This window comes from Hibiscus syriacus, unplaced genomic scaffold (assembly GCF_006381635.1).
Source record: "Hibiscus syriacus cultivar Baekdansim isolate YM2019G1 unplaced genomic scaffold, ASM638163v2 tig00112857_pilon, whole genome shotgun sequence".
Classification (NCBI taxonomy): domain Eukaryota; kingdom Viridiplantae; phylum Streptophyta; class Magnoliopsida; order Malvales; family Malvaceae; genus Hibiscus; species Hibiscus syriacus.
The window spans coordinates 379418-394042 of record NW_024063412.1 but is presented as its reverse complement, the minus strand read 5'-3'; the positions used below and the strand labels follow the sequence as shown (position 1 = coordinate 394042).

At 32.5% G+C, this 14625-nt stretch overlaps 2 protein-coding genes across 2 annotated transcripts; both read right to left on the bottom strand.

Annotated features, from left to right (window-relative positions):
• Positions 1-2784: 2784 nt before the first annotated feature.
• LOC120184087 (21 kDa seed protein-like) lies at positions 2785-3604 on the bottom strand. Its single transcript, XM_039188648.1, has one exon. It carries the CDS (start codon positions 3560-3562, stop codon positions 2930-2932), a length of 633 nt encoding a protein of 210 aa, XP_039044579.1. The 5' UTR covers positions 3563-3604; the 3' UTR covers positions 2785-2929.
• A 4151-nt stretch (positions 3605-7755) lies between these two features.
• LOC120184085 (21 kDa seed protein-like) lies at positions 7756-8553 on the bottom strand. Its single transcript, XM_039188646.1, has one exon. The coding sequence runs from the start codon at positions 8502-8504 to the stop codon at positions 7872-7874; it is 633 nt and encodes a 210-aa protein (XP_039044577.1). The 5' UTR covers positions 8505-8553; the 3' UTR covers positions 7756-7871.
• Positions 8554-14625: the final 6072 nt, after the last annotated feature.

Below are 14625 nucleotides of genomic sequence, written 5' to 3'. Positions count from 1 at the left end.
ACATACCTTTATTAAGTTGATAGTTGATAATTTGGGAGAGAAATCATTGAAAAATTATATAGAAAATAAAATTATGTAAAAAAATTAGAGATGGGGAAGGATGTCGTTGGATATAGGAACGAATATCGCCAGAGAGAGTGATAGATGGAGATGGAATGAGTTGCGATTTAGGGATTTAGGTTATGAGTTGCTGCTGATGCGTAGTTATATACCCAAAACATTTGTGTTGCGAAACTAAAACCTGTTACGAAATTAAATTCGTATTGCGAATTCGAAAATCGAGTTGCGAATTTGAAATTCAGTGTTTCAAATTTGACTATCGCGTTGCGAATTTGACTTCTGTGTTGCGAATTTGACTTATGTGTTGCGATTTACAGATTTGCGTTGCGAATTTGACTTTTGTGTTGCGAATTTGACTATTGCGTTGCGAATATGACTTATGTGTTGCTATTTACAAATTCGTGTTGCGATTTACAGATTCGCGTTGCGAATTTGGAAAACCGTAACGCGAATTTGGAAAATTGCAATGCGATTTACATGTTCGCGTTGCGAATTTGGAAAGTGGGTTGCGAAATTGGAGTTTGCATTGCGAATTTGAGATCGCGTTGCGAATTTGTTGGTCATTTTCGCAAATCCAAAAAAAGTTGGTTAAAATCGTATATTATAAGGCATTTTCGGTCACTGAGGTTATTTTCTCTAATAATAATAATAATAATAAAAATGAATGATTAAAAGCGGATAAAAACATGTGTCTACAACTACGCCTCTTTATATATTCTTGTGTTAACAAGAATAAGGCAAAAATAAAAAGACAACGAGTTTTTGTTTGGTTTTATCTTTTATTTTGCTATTCGGTGTTTCCTCATGAGAGATTGAAAGAAACTTCTTATCTCGAGGGAGATGTTTTCAAAATTCTATTTCAAGAGAAACATTCTCAAAAGAGTTAATTTTGTAATACAATAAGTTATACTTTCAAGAGAAAGAAATTTTAAGTGAAACAATAACTTGTTTCAAGAGAAACGATGTCGATGCTTTGGGTTTCAAAAGAAGTTATCTCGAGCGAGACAAAATTAGTTTCAAAAGAAGTTATCCTATGCGAGATAAAAAATTTGCTTTTGAGAATTGTCTCAAGTGGGACACATTTTGTTTAAATTTGTTTCAAGAGAAACCATGTCGAGGGAGATAAAAGTTATTTCAAAAGGAACAAAATTTTTTTATCGTTTCAAGGGAAATTGTGTTCAATAAAATGAGATTTCATTTTAAGAGAAACAACATCAAAGGATACAATCGTTGTTTGTTGACGGCGTTGTTCCTTCGTGATAAGGACGGCTAGTCGCATTTGAATGACTGTGTATTTAAAAACAACAATGTTCTTTCGCGTTGTTTAAGATCCATTAATACTTTGGGTTCCAAAAGATAAGTATGGGCTTAAGGATTGGGTCTTGTTCTTGTACCATGGAAAAGAAATGGTAAATATATATTTGGTACATGAACTTGGCTTCAATATGTAATTTAGTGCCTAAATGTTTTTTCCTCGAATTATGTACATGAACCTAATTTTAAGGTTCAATTAGGCATCTAAACTTTTTTTTTTATCCAAATAGGTACTTAAACTTGACTTTTATGTTCAAATTGAAATAGTGATGGGTATTTGACGCGAAATCGATGGTTTCTGATCGATTTGAGTTGACAAGATTGAGTTTTTTAATGAATTTGGTTCATGTCAAGTTGAGTTTTTAAAGGTAAAATTAGGTCGGATTCGAGTTGCATGCGTGCGTATTGGGTCGGATTAGGTAATGTGCAAGTTTTTGCCTTAAGAATTGGATTGTATTTCGGGTCGAGTGACGGGTAGAAGATTGTTATACTCTAGTCGGGGTTATATGGGCTAAAAAATCGACTTGACTTGAATTATAGCCATCCTTATATATAAACTTGGCTTCATGGTTCAAATAAATCATTTATCTTTTTTTTGGATAAGTTTGAAATTCATTATCCAAAGAAGCAGGCAACGTGTACATTACAATGAAAGGGGAACCCACAAAACTAAGATAAACCCCCACATCAAATATAGCCTAATATTCACAGTTATTCTTCTTCCTGGCTTTAATTTTAACAATATCATTTATAGTATTTACAATATCGTCAATTGATCGAGATTCACCTCTAAAGAGTCGAGAATTCCTTTCCTTCCAAATGTAGTAGATGTGAGCATTCCAAGCAAGCTTCAGGATAAACACGAGCAAAGACTTGCCCTTTAAACCAGCACATAGCCCAAGCCAATTCAGAGTCCCGGTCAAGGACAGCCCTCCGTAAGCCACACAAGCGCAAAATATGACCCCAACAAGTTAAGTTCAAGTAACGTTGGGCAACAATTTGAACAAAGAAGTTAAGTTCAAGTACCAAATTGGGAAAAAAACTAGGTATCAAATTGAATCCTAAATATAAGTTCATGTACTTAATTAGACAAAAAAAATAATCAAATTACACATTAAAGTTAAATCCAAATGCCGAAATATATATTTAGTCGAGAAGGAAAAATAAATTTCATTGGATTAATGGTATCATATACATTTTTTTATTAAGTTAAAGTAATTATAAAGTATATATATTCTAATATACGTCCTTTTTTCTAACAATGGAAATGCAATTTCATTAAAGAAAGTATAGGAGAAACAATGTAAGGCAGTCCTGATACCAGGGTCCTGATAAGTTAATATGTATGTTCAAGGCTCGATATAATTTCAAATTTTAAATTAATTATGGATGAAAGACAAATCACGAAAGTAGAAAACAAACCACAATCGAACATCACATTTCCCAAACTTACACGACATGGTTCACTACATTCATGTTTTTTTTGTGAACCATGCACTTTATTCATTACTGAGAAACTAAAACAGACTACACGTTCGGTTCTTACATAAGATCATCACTGATTGTCAACAACTTGTTTTATGGCTTTAGGTGCTTTGACAAAGACGAAAGGCTCCCCTTTTCCATTAGTGAGACCTAAACGAACCTTCCCATCATAAGAAAATCTGTCAATTTCGTTGCATAAGCTTACGCACGAATCGCACACCGAAGGGCAGAATCTCAGTCTGTAACCAGATCCAGCTTTCTCGATCTTGAACCAGTTGGACAAAGTTTGAGGACCAGGGTTACCTACATCCCCACCGGTTGTGATCCACCATTGTCCCGCCGAAGGATCATAATTGCCGACGCTCCATGTAGGCACTGCTCGGCATAACGCGTCTATGCCGATGAACCGTATGTTTACATCGGTGGAAACATAGACGACGGGATCATTAGTGTCAACGGGAAGAAAGAACACCGGCCTACCGTTTGAAAATCTTTGTTGGATTACGAATTTCGGACAAAAGATTTCAGATGAGGAGGCTAAGTCAAGGCCACCAACACCAGCACCTGGTATCGTTGACACGATGTAGTATTCAAAGTCGGAGCGGAGAGGTTCGTCATCAGTATCGAGCACCGGCTCCTTTGCAGCGTTGGATACGGAGAAGAGAAAGAAGATGAACAAAGCCGCAGCTGATATAGTTTTCATGGTCTAGTGTTTTGGCTGCTGGTTGCGTAGTTTATTGCACCAATTTATAGAGGTATAGGTGCATAGCACATGCTCACGTTCAGTTATCATTTATGTACACAGAAAAATCCTCGAAAAGGATTTGGATTTTTTAGATATTCGGGACAACTGTTCCTACGATACACAAAAAAATGGGTCCCTGTTTTATATTATATTTGTATGGATACAAATGAACTAGTCCTCCCTAATATATAAAATTTACTTCATTTTACGTAAATACAAATGAACCAATCCTCTCTGATATATATTCTTTTTGGGAAGTCCATAATATATAGGCTTAATACACTTAGGCATTTGAACTATATCTCAAAATATTTACTATTTAAAAGTTTTTTTTTGTTAATAATAGGTGTATAACGTTTTCATCGTTATACTTTTAAGTGTTTAACGTTATATTTTATTAATTTTTTAATAATAAAAATATTATTTTTTAAAAAAAGAAAAAATAAAAAAAATTAAACCCCTGTCGTTTTTCTCCCTCCTATCCCCACTCTACTGACGACGAAAGATCACTACCGGTCATGTAACATATGAATGATTGTAACCGTCGAAATCGGCAGAAAACAACAACAAAAAGACTAAATCCATCTACCGGCGTTTTTACAACAATCGGCGCAGTTTCATAATGATATGGTTTTGATGTGTCAACAGTGATGGTCATAGACCGACTGTGATCCATCGATAGCGAGAAATCTAGAATTTGGGGAGTTGTTTTAAAATATAATATTACAATTTTAAATAAAATGATTTTTTAAAATTTATATACGTGACACGTGTTAGATAACATTGGAAAAGTTAATCACCTTGTGCACCAAATCGTTTTTAAGGCATAAATATATTAAGCTTAATATATATTCTGCTCACTGGTTGATAGAAAATACACTCTTTTAAGAAATAATTAAAAAAATATATCTCTGAATTAATTAAAAAAGCAATACTTTTTATTTTATTCTTTACTTTAACTTTAGTTTTGTCCGTAAAAGATTATGAATTATTAAAACGTCAGAGACAGCACATTTATCTAAATATACCATACTCGAATAAGCATATTTAAGCTCGTGACTTTAGAAAAACATTTGAATAATTAATGGTTTAGAGTACATTTTAACTACTAAAATAAACATCTTAGACAAGTGTAATATGCCCAACTTGTGAACAGTTGTAGTCGAACCCCCCCCCCCGGTCAGAAAAATAAAGACATTGTTGATCGTATTATAGGCATATCAATGAACGAAACTGAACAGAGAACAGGAGCCACAATATTACGAAACAGTATGTCTGTTCTCCTAGTACAAAATACTGTTGGAATTAAAATGTCAGCAGCAGCAATTTAAACGTGGCAAAAGCTCCTTGTCGGTAAAATTGGAAATTAGTAAAGCCTAAAAATGTGGCAGCAAATTAATGGAATAAAAGAAGCATAGAACGACAAGGAGAATTGGCAACAAGAACGTGAACAACGATTTAGCAGCAAATTCCATCAAGGCAAGTAAAGAAATAATTGTTGAAGAATATGTCCACTTGGACAGTCAAGTTGGCAGCACTAAATCCAAGATTGCCGTACTCATTTTAAAAAATAAATTTAAAAATAATTATCACTTTATTTTTTAAAAATTGAGATTTTTATAAATTTGAAATTTCATTTGAAATTTGGAGTTATCGTCTACCTTTGAGTTTGGTAGGTCGAATGTCTAAAAGTGTATTTTAAAACAATTTTAAGAAAAAATATTTTTAAGAGAAATATTAGTCTACATTAACAATGATTTATTTTTAAAGGGTTCGAGAGTCGATTACGTGTGAGAAAGGGTAAATACCCCACAACACCCAAAATTAATACTTAATCGCTTATACGTTATTGTGATAGCGGAAAATATAAATTCAAGTCAAAAATTAAAGTACGATCATTTTTATTAAAATTGATTAATTTATTACAAATTCACTTTTCGTTTAAATGTTGTCGAATCACACTTCTCCTATCTAGTGGTACTTTTCAAGTCTATTCTACAACGAATGTTCTTGAAAATAAAAATATTTGAATAAAAATGGAATAGGAAAATATTGACAAATGGATTTTTTTAATTTCTCAAGAATATTGGTTCTAAAAAATAACAAAATATATAAATGAATTTATAAGGATAAAAATATATTAAATAAGTGTATGGACATATTACTACATTATATAAATTTAATATATGATAAAAGAAATATTGAATAAGAAATATATATATATATATATATACATATGCTACACACATGCTTAAAACTAGGTCAGTAAGGTACTTAGGTTATTTAATAAGCATACATGTGGTATAAACTATAATATAAACATATATGTATAATATGTTAAGAATCTATATACAAATGTGCTATTATGCTAACATGGACTAAAATAAGAGGAAGCTGAAACGTCAAGCTCAAAACATAAATCAATAAATAAATGGATATATTAGCCATGAGGGACTAAAGCGAACATAAAGAAAATGAAGTTAAAGGCAAAATAAATAAACCGAAACAATAAATAGGGCGTCCACGGAATGTCAGAAACTGAGTTTATAAATAGGTACTAAAGTGCAAATATGATATAGTTAAAGTGCTAAATGTTGAACAACCATAAAATAGTACCAAACAAGTAAACGAGGACCAAAATAAAAATGTATGAAATTATGTATCAAATGCAAAAAGCAGCAAAAACAGTAGTAAACAAACAAAAGGATTAAAATCAAATGTTTATAAAATTATCAGCTCGAAGTAAAGCAAAACTTCATTTGATAGCCGAAATAGGAACATTACAAAGCACAAGGGTCTCTCCCACAATTAACCCCTAACTCTAAATACATGAATTCTTTAACTTGAATAACGCTACTCACCGCGAACGAGTTTTGACACAAATGGGTGGGATTCAATAATTTAAGATTGTAAGGTTAAATTTGAATTCTACCATCGTCATTTTTTTTAGGTAATCTGTAAATTTCTATGTAAATCTCAATTGAGTCTTAAGTATGCCTTGACTAGACTGAGAGAGCCACCCCTGACCTAAACATTTTTGTGTCAAAAAAATAACGCTACTCACCATGGCATTTAAAAGCACATTTAAGGTTCATGAACCCTAAATTCCATTTGAATGTCGCTCAAGAAGAAAAGAGAGAATGAGACCTTTTTCTGTTTTGAAACTAAGGATCCCCGAGCAAGAAGATGGTCGTCGTTCTTTTTTCTTGGGTCTTTTTTGAATGGGTTGCTAATTTCCTCTTTTGCCCCCCTTTTTCGAATTTGTCCTCCTCTTCTTTTAAATCTTCAATGGTTGTTGAATTATAGCCATCCTTATGCATAAACTTGGCTTCATGGTTCAAATAAATCATTTATCTGTTTTTTTTTGGATAAGTTTGAAATTCATTATCCAAAGAAGCAGGCAACATGCACATTACAAAGAAAGAGGAACCCACAAAACTAAGATAATCCCCACATCGAATATAGCCTAATATTCACAGTTATTCTTCTTCCTGGCTTTAATTTTAACAATATCATTTATAGTATTTACAATATCGTCAATTGATCGAGATTCACCTCTAAAGAGTCGAGAATTCCTTTCCTTCCAAATGTAGTAGATGTGAGCATTCCAAGGAAGCTTCAGGATAAACACGAGCAAAGACATGCCCTTTAAACCAGCACAAAGCCCAAGCCAATTCAGAGTCCCGGTCAAGGACAGCCCTCCGTAAGCCACACAAGAGCAAAATATGACCCCCAAAAAGTTATGTTGGGCAACAATTTGAACTAACAAGTTCAAGTACCAAATTGGAAAAAAAATTAGGTATCAAATTGAATCCTAATTAAATATAAGTTAATGTACTTAATTAGACAAAAATTAAACATCAAATTACACATTAAAGTTAAATCCAAATGCCAAAATATATATTTTGCAGAGAAGGAAAAATAAATTTCATTGGATTAATAGTATCATATACGTCCTTTTTTCTATCAATGGAAATGCAATTTCATTAAAGAAAGTATGGGAGAAACAAGGTAAGGCAGTCCTGATAACAACCAGGGTCCTGATAAGTTAATATGTTTGTTCAAGGCTCGATATAATTTCAAATTTTAAATTAATTATGGATGAAAGACAAATCACGAAAGTAGAAAACAAACCACAATCGAACATCACATTTCCCGAACTAACGCGACATAGTTCACTACATTGATGCTTTTTTTGTGAAGCATGCACTTTATTCATTACTGAGAAACTAAAACAGACTACACGTTCGGTTCTTACATAAGATCATCACTGATTATCAACAACTTGTTTTATGGCTTTAGGTGCTTTGACAAAGAAGAAACGCCACCCTTTTCCATTAGTGAGACCTAAACGAACCTTCCCATCATAAGGGAATCTGTCAATTTCGTTGCATAAGCTTACGCACGAATCGCACACCGAAGGGCAGAATCTCAGTCTGTAACCAGATCCAGCTTTCTCGATCTTGAACCAGTTGGACAAAGTTTGAGGACCAGGGTTACCTACATCCCCACCGGTTGTGATCCACCATTGTCCCGCCGAAGGATCATAATTGCCGACGCTCCATGTAGGCACTGCTCGGCATAACGCGTCTATGCCGATGAACCGTATGTTTACATCGGTGGAAACATAGACGACGGGATCATTAGTGTCAACGGGATGAAAGAACACCGGCCTACCGTTTGAAAATCTTTGTTGGATTACGAATTTCGGACAAAGCATTTCAGATGAGGAGGCTAAGTCGAGGCCACCACCACCAGCACCTCCTATCGTTGACACGATGTAGTATTCAACGTCGGAGCGGAGCGGTTCGCCATCAGTATCGAGCACCGGCTCCTTTGCAGCGTTGGCTACGGACAAGAGAAACAAGATGAACAAAGCTGCAGCTGATATAGTTTTCATGGTTTAGTGTTTTGGGTGCTGGTTGCGTTGTTTATTGCACCAATTTATAGAGGTATAGGTGCATGAAGCTTGGGTGCATAGCACATTCTCACGTTCAGTCATCATTTATGTACACAGATAAATCCTTGAAAAGGATTTGGAATTTTTAAAAATTCGGGACAACTACTATTCTTATGATACACAAGAAAATGGGTCTGTTTTTATAATATATTTTGTATGGATATATACTTATTTTTTTTAATTACGAATATATAAAATTCATTTTATTTTACATTAATACAAATGAACCAATCCTCTATAATATATATCCTTTTTTTTCGTTGAAAGTCTATAATATATATTCTGTTCAGTTACAACTGGTCGATAAAAAAATACACTCTTTTAAGAAATAATTAAAAATATATATCTGAATTAATTAAAAAGACAATACTTAAGCATATTTATCTAACTATACACTTCACTCGATTATGAATTATTAAAACGTCAGAGCCTTCACATTTATCTAAACATACCATACTCGAATAAGCATATTTAAGCTCGTGACTTTAGAAAAGCATTTGAATAATTAATGGTTTAGAGTACATTTTAACTACTAAAATGAGCATCTTAGACAAGTGTAATATGCCCTCACAACATTACGAAACAGTATGTCTGTTCTCCTAATACAAAATACTGTTGGAATTAAAATGTCAGCAGCAACAATTTAAACGTGGCAAAATCTACTTGTCGGTAAAATTGGAAATTAGTGAAGCCTACGAATGTGGCAGCAAATTAATGGAATAAAAGAAGCATAAAACGACAAGGAGAATTGGCAACAAAAACGTGAAAAACGATTTAGCAGCCAATTCCATCAAGGCAAGTAAAGAAATAATTGTTGAATATGTCCACTTGGACAGTCAAGTTGGCAGCAGTAAATTCAAGCTTGCCGTACCCATTTAAAAAAAATTAAAAATAATTATCACTTCATTTTTTTAAAATTGGGATTTTAATAAATTTGAAATTTAATTTGAAATTTAATTTGAAATTTAGAGTCGTCATCCACATCTGAGTTAGGTAGCTCGAATACCTAAAAACGTCTTTTAAAATAATTTTTAAAAAAAATATTTGTAAGACAAATATTGGTTTGCATTAACAAAGATTCATTTTAAAGGGTTTGGGAGTCGATTACTCGTGAGAAAGGGTAAGCACCTCATAGCGCCCAAAATTGGCATTTAACCGCTTATACGTTATCGTGATAGCGGAAACTATAAATTCAAGTCAAAAATTAAAGTACGATCCTTTTTATTAAAATTGATTAATTTATTACAAGTTCACTTTTCATTTGAATATCGTCGAATCGCACTTCTCCTATCGAGTGGTGCTTTTCACGCCCATTCTACGACGAATGTTCTTGAAAATATTTGAATAAAAATAAAATAGAAAAATATTGACAAATGGACGTTTAATAAATTTCTCAAGAATATTGATTCTAAAAAAATAACAAAATATATAAATTAATTTATAAGAATAAAAATATATTAAATAAGTGTATATCCATATTACTACATTATATAAATTTAATATACGATAAAAGAAATATTGGATAATAAATATATATATATATATATATATATATATATATATATATATATATATATATATATATATATATATATATGTGATATACATGCTTAAAACTAGGTCAGTAAGGTACTTAGGTTATTTAATATGCATACATATGGTATAAACTATAATATAAACATATATGTATAATGTGTTAAGAATCTATATACATATGAGCTATTATGCTAACATGGACTAAAATGAGAGGAAGATGAAACATCAAGCTCAAAACATAAATCAATAAATAAATATCCATGAGGTACTAAATCGAACATAAAGAAAATGAAGTTAAAGGCAAAATAAATAAACCGAAACAATAAATGGGGCGTCCACAGAATATGAGAAACTGAGTTAATAAATAGGTACTAAAGTGCAAATATAATATAGTTAAGGTGTTAAATGTTGAACAACCAGAAAATAGTACCAAACAAGTAAACGATGACCAAAATAAAATGTATTGAAATTATGTATCAAAAGCAGAAAGCAACAAAAATAGTAATAAACAAACAATAAGGATTAAAATCAAATGTTTATAAAATTATCAGCTCGAAGTAAAAAAAAACTTCATTTGAAAGTCGAAATAGGAACATTAGAAAGCACAAGGGTCTCTCCCACAATTAACCCCTAACTCTAAAACATGAATTCTTTGGCTCGAATAACGCTACTCACCGCGAATGAGTGTTGGCACAAATGGTTGGGATTCAGTAATTTGATATTGTAAGGCCAAGTTTGAATTCTACCATCGTCATTCTTGGTGGGCAATCTGTAAATTCCTATGTAAATCCCAATTGAGTCTTAGGTATGCCCTAGCCCTAGACTGGGGAAGCCATCCCTGACCTAAACGTTTTTGTGTAAAAAAATAGCGCTACTCATCATGGCATTTAAAAGCACATTTAAGGTTCATGAACCTTAATTTCTATTTGAATGTGGCTCAAGAAGAAATGAGAATGAGACTGTTTTTTCTGTTTTGAAACTAAGGATCCCGGAAGAAGAAGATCGTCATCGCTCTTTCTCTTTTTGGGTCTTTTTTGAATGGGTTGCTAATCTCCTCTTTTGCTTCATTTTTTTCGAACTTTTCCCCTTTTTTCGAATTTGTCCTCCTCTTTTGTTAAATCTTCAATGGTTTTTGAAATTTTGGTAGAGGCTAGGGCTCGATGAGATTATGTCTCTTGGTTGGATTTGCTTTTGACTTTTTCATTTTCTTGATTGATTTTGCTTACTTTTTTGCTAAGGTGATGATGGTGGCATTGACGTGACGTGGGTGAGCGACAGAGACGACGACAACAGTGTGGGCTCTCCTTCTTAGCGACAACGACGTGGATTCAAACCTTAAAACACCTGGGCTAGGGTTTGGGCCTAGGGTTTTTTTTGTTTGGGCTTGTTTTGTAAAAATGCCTAGGTATTGTATTTGGGCCCCGATTGTATTTGTAATTAGGCATGTAAAATAAAATGACCATAATAATAATAATAATAAAATAAATTATTAAAACACAGACGAAAACATGTGTCTACAACTACCTCTCTTTATCCATTCTTGTGTTTGTAACATCTCAAAAGTCGGGTTAGTGACCAAAATAGAAATTTTGAAACTTTGAAGCATGAATTCAAAAAGATTTAAAAGTTCATGGACTTAATTGGTAATATTTTGTGAAGGATGATTTAAGTGAAGCAAGGGGTATAATGGTCATTTGACAAGAAAGATTTTTATTTTTCCGTTTATAAGAGAACTCACACGTGGAAAGGAATGAAAAAGGAAAGAAAATTCTGAAGCTTGGGTTGTCTTCTTCCTCTTCTCTTCCCGTGGCTCCATTGGTAAGGTAAGTTGGTCTCAAGTTGGTTAATTCTTTTGTTTTAAAGTTGGTTTTGATTCTTGGAGTGATAGAAAATATTAAGGAAAGCTTAAGATGACATAAAACTCAAAGAGGATTAAGTTATGTAAGATTGAAGGTAAAGAGGTTTTAAGGGAATTATTGAGATATGGTTAGTAAATAAGTTTTGAAGTTAAATTTGACTTTTCATCAGTCAAAATAAGAAATTCAAAGTGTTAGAAACAAATTTAGAACATGTTGATAAATTGGTAAGATTCTTGGTTTCCAAATTTAAGATAAAAGCTTGGATATTAAGATGAGTTCAAGTGATATAAGAAGAATTAAGTAAGTTTGGGTGAATTTTCGGGTAAGAAAAGTGATTTCTAAGCGTTGGGTATCGATATTGCTTCATCAGGTACCAATACCTCTAGAGAAAAATAAGGAAGGCATTCAAGAGGTATCGATACCATAAGGAAGGGGTATTGATACCTACGTGGAGGGTATCGATACCAGGGAACATCGAACCTAATATTAGTATCGATACCTAGAAAGGGTATCGGTACCCTAGAGTCGAGGTATCGATACTGTGCTTGAAGTACCGATACCCCTTAAGTTGAAAAAGTTGAATTGGAGTTTTATTTAGTTGTATTGATATGCATTGTATCAAGTAATTTGAATCTCGAAATTTATTGGATTGTGTATTTGTGTAGATATCGATCAAGAGTGAAGTCCGTACAAGTTGACAAGTAATAGTCATCAAGGAAAATATAAGAAGTTGATAAGAAATTGGTATTGACTAGTGAGACCAGGTGAGTGCATACTATTAGAATATATGTATTTCTACATAGAAATTAGACTTGTGATAAGTCTTTTTCGATATTTTGAATATATGATAGCATGAGTCAAAGTATGATTAGGATGGTGTACAATGTGGACATGCCTTACTTGTATTTCATGTTATGTGATATGCATTTATGTGATATGTATTATATGATAATGATATGTGAAACAATACAAGAATATTACTTGAACTACTTGATAATAAGTCATAAGATTACATGCATATGTAATATAAGTTATAAGATGAGAAAATATGAGTTTATATATATATATGAGAATATATATATATATATAAACACAAAATAAGCCAGGTGATATGTGAATTTGGAATCATATGAAAACTTGACATGAGTTACCCGATAATAAGTTATGTGAATAAATGAGTAATGATATGAGTACATGTATATGTGATAATTTGGTTGCTTATGTGAAATAAGTGATGTGATTACATGATCACAAAAGATAAGTAATATGATGTGAATGATATGATAAGGAGCTATGTGATAAGAAGCTATGTGCCTATGTGATAAAAATATGTGAAATAATATAAAAGGAAATGCCCATGTTATGTGTCATGAGATCTAGATATATAGTTGGCATGTCAAGAGTCGAGGGTTCTACGTGGTCCTTCGGGACATATGTGTTCTATGTGGTCCTTCGGGACATAGTGGTCCTTTGGGACAAATTCTACACGCCCCTAGTGGGAATTATACGAGCTGTGGTGACAACATATGTGCGCAACCTCTATGTACTCACATACCTTTAGTTCTTACATGTGTACATGCACTAACAAAGATATAACAATAAATATATTACATGTAATGTATAAGCTTTTGTGTGATATGAATTGTATTACAAGATTTATACGAGAATGTGTGTATTGTTTGGTTAAATGAGTCATATGTTGATTAAAATGTTAGGTACAAGAGGATATGCTTAAAACATATAAATGATAGTATTGTTGATAGTGAAATAAGGTTAATGATGAAAATGACGAGTGATATGTATATATATATATTTGATTATATAAGGTTTATATATATGGGTGATTCTATGTGATGTCATAGTATGATATATATTCATGCAATATTGTTAAGTATATAGAGTTTCAATTATATGTATGTTTTATGCCTCACTAAGTCAACGACTTAGCGTGTGAGTGTTTCACACGTAGGTTCTGGGGAGCGAGAAGAGACGCTAAGAGGAGCAAGACAGGTTAGATTTTCCTTTCCACTGATCAGATCAGAAATCTATAGAAGTATATGTATTTTGTTATACAGAACATAGTTGGCATGTAATCTAAATATTTGAATTGTATAAGCTCTGATATGTTGTGTAAATCAAATGTTTTTAAATTAATGTAAAGTAATTATTTTTCTTGAATTATGAAATTGAAGATTTGTTATTTTGTAAAGAAAAACGTTTGAAAAGTCCATGTGGCACCTCAGACCTGGATTCGGGTCGGATACAGGTTAAGGGTGTTACAGTGTTAACAAGAATATGGAAAAAATAAAAAGACAACGAGTTTTCATTCGGCTTTATCTTTCATTTTGCAATTTGGTGTTGCCTCATGTGAGATTGAAAGAAAACTTCTTATCTCGAGAGAGATATTTTCAAAATTCTATTTCAAGAGAAACATTCTCAAAAGAGTTAATTTTATAACACAAGAAGTTATACTTTCAAGAGAAAGAAATTTTAAGTGAGATAATAACTTGTTTCAAGAGAAACGATGTCGATGCTTTAGGTTTCAAAAGAAGCTGTCTCGAGCGAGACAAAATTAGTTTCAAAAGAAGTTATCCCATACGAGATAAAATTTTTACTTTTGAGAATTGTCTCAAGTAAGACAAAATTTGTTTAAATTTGTTTCAAGA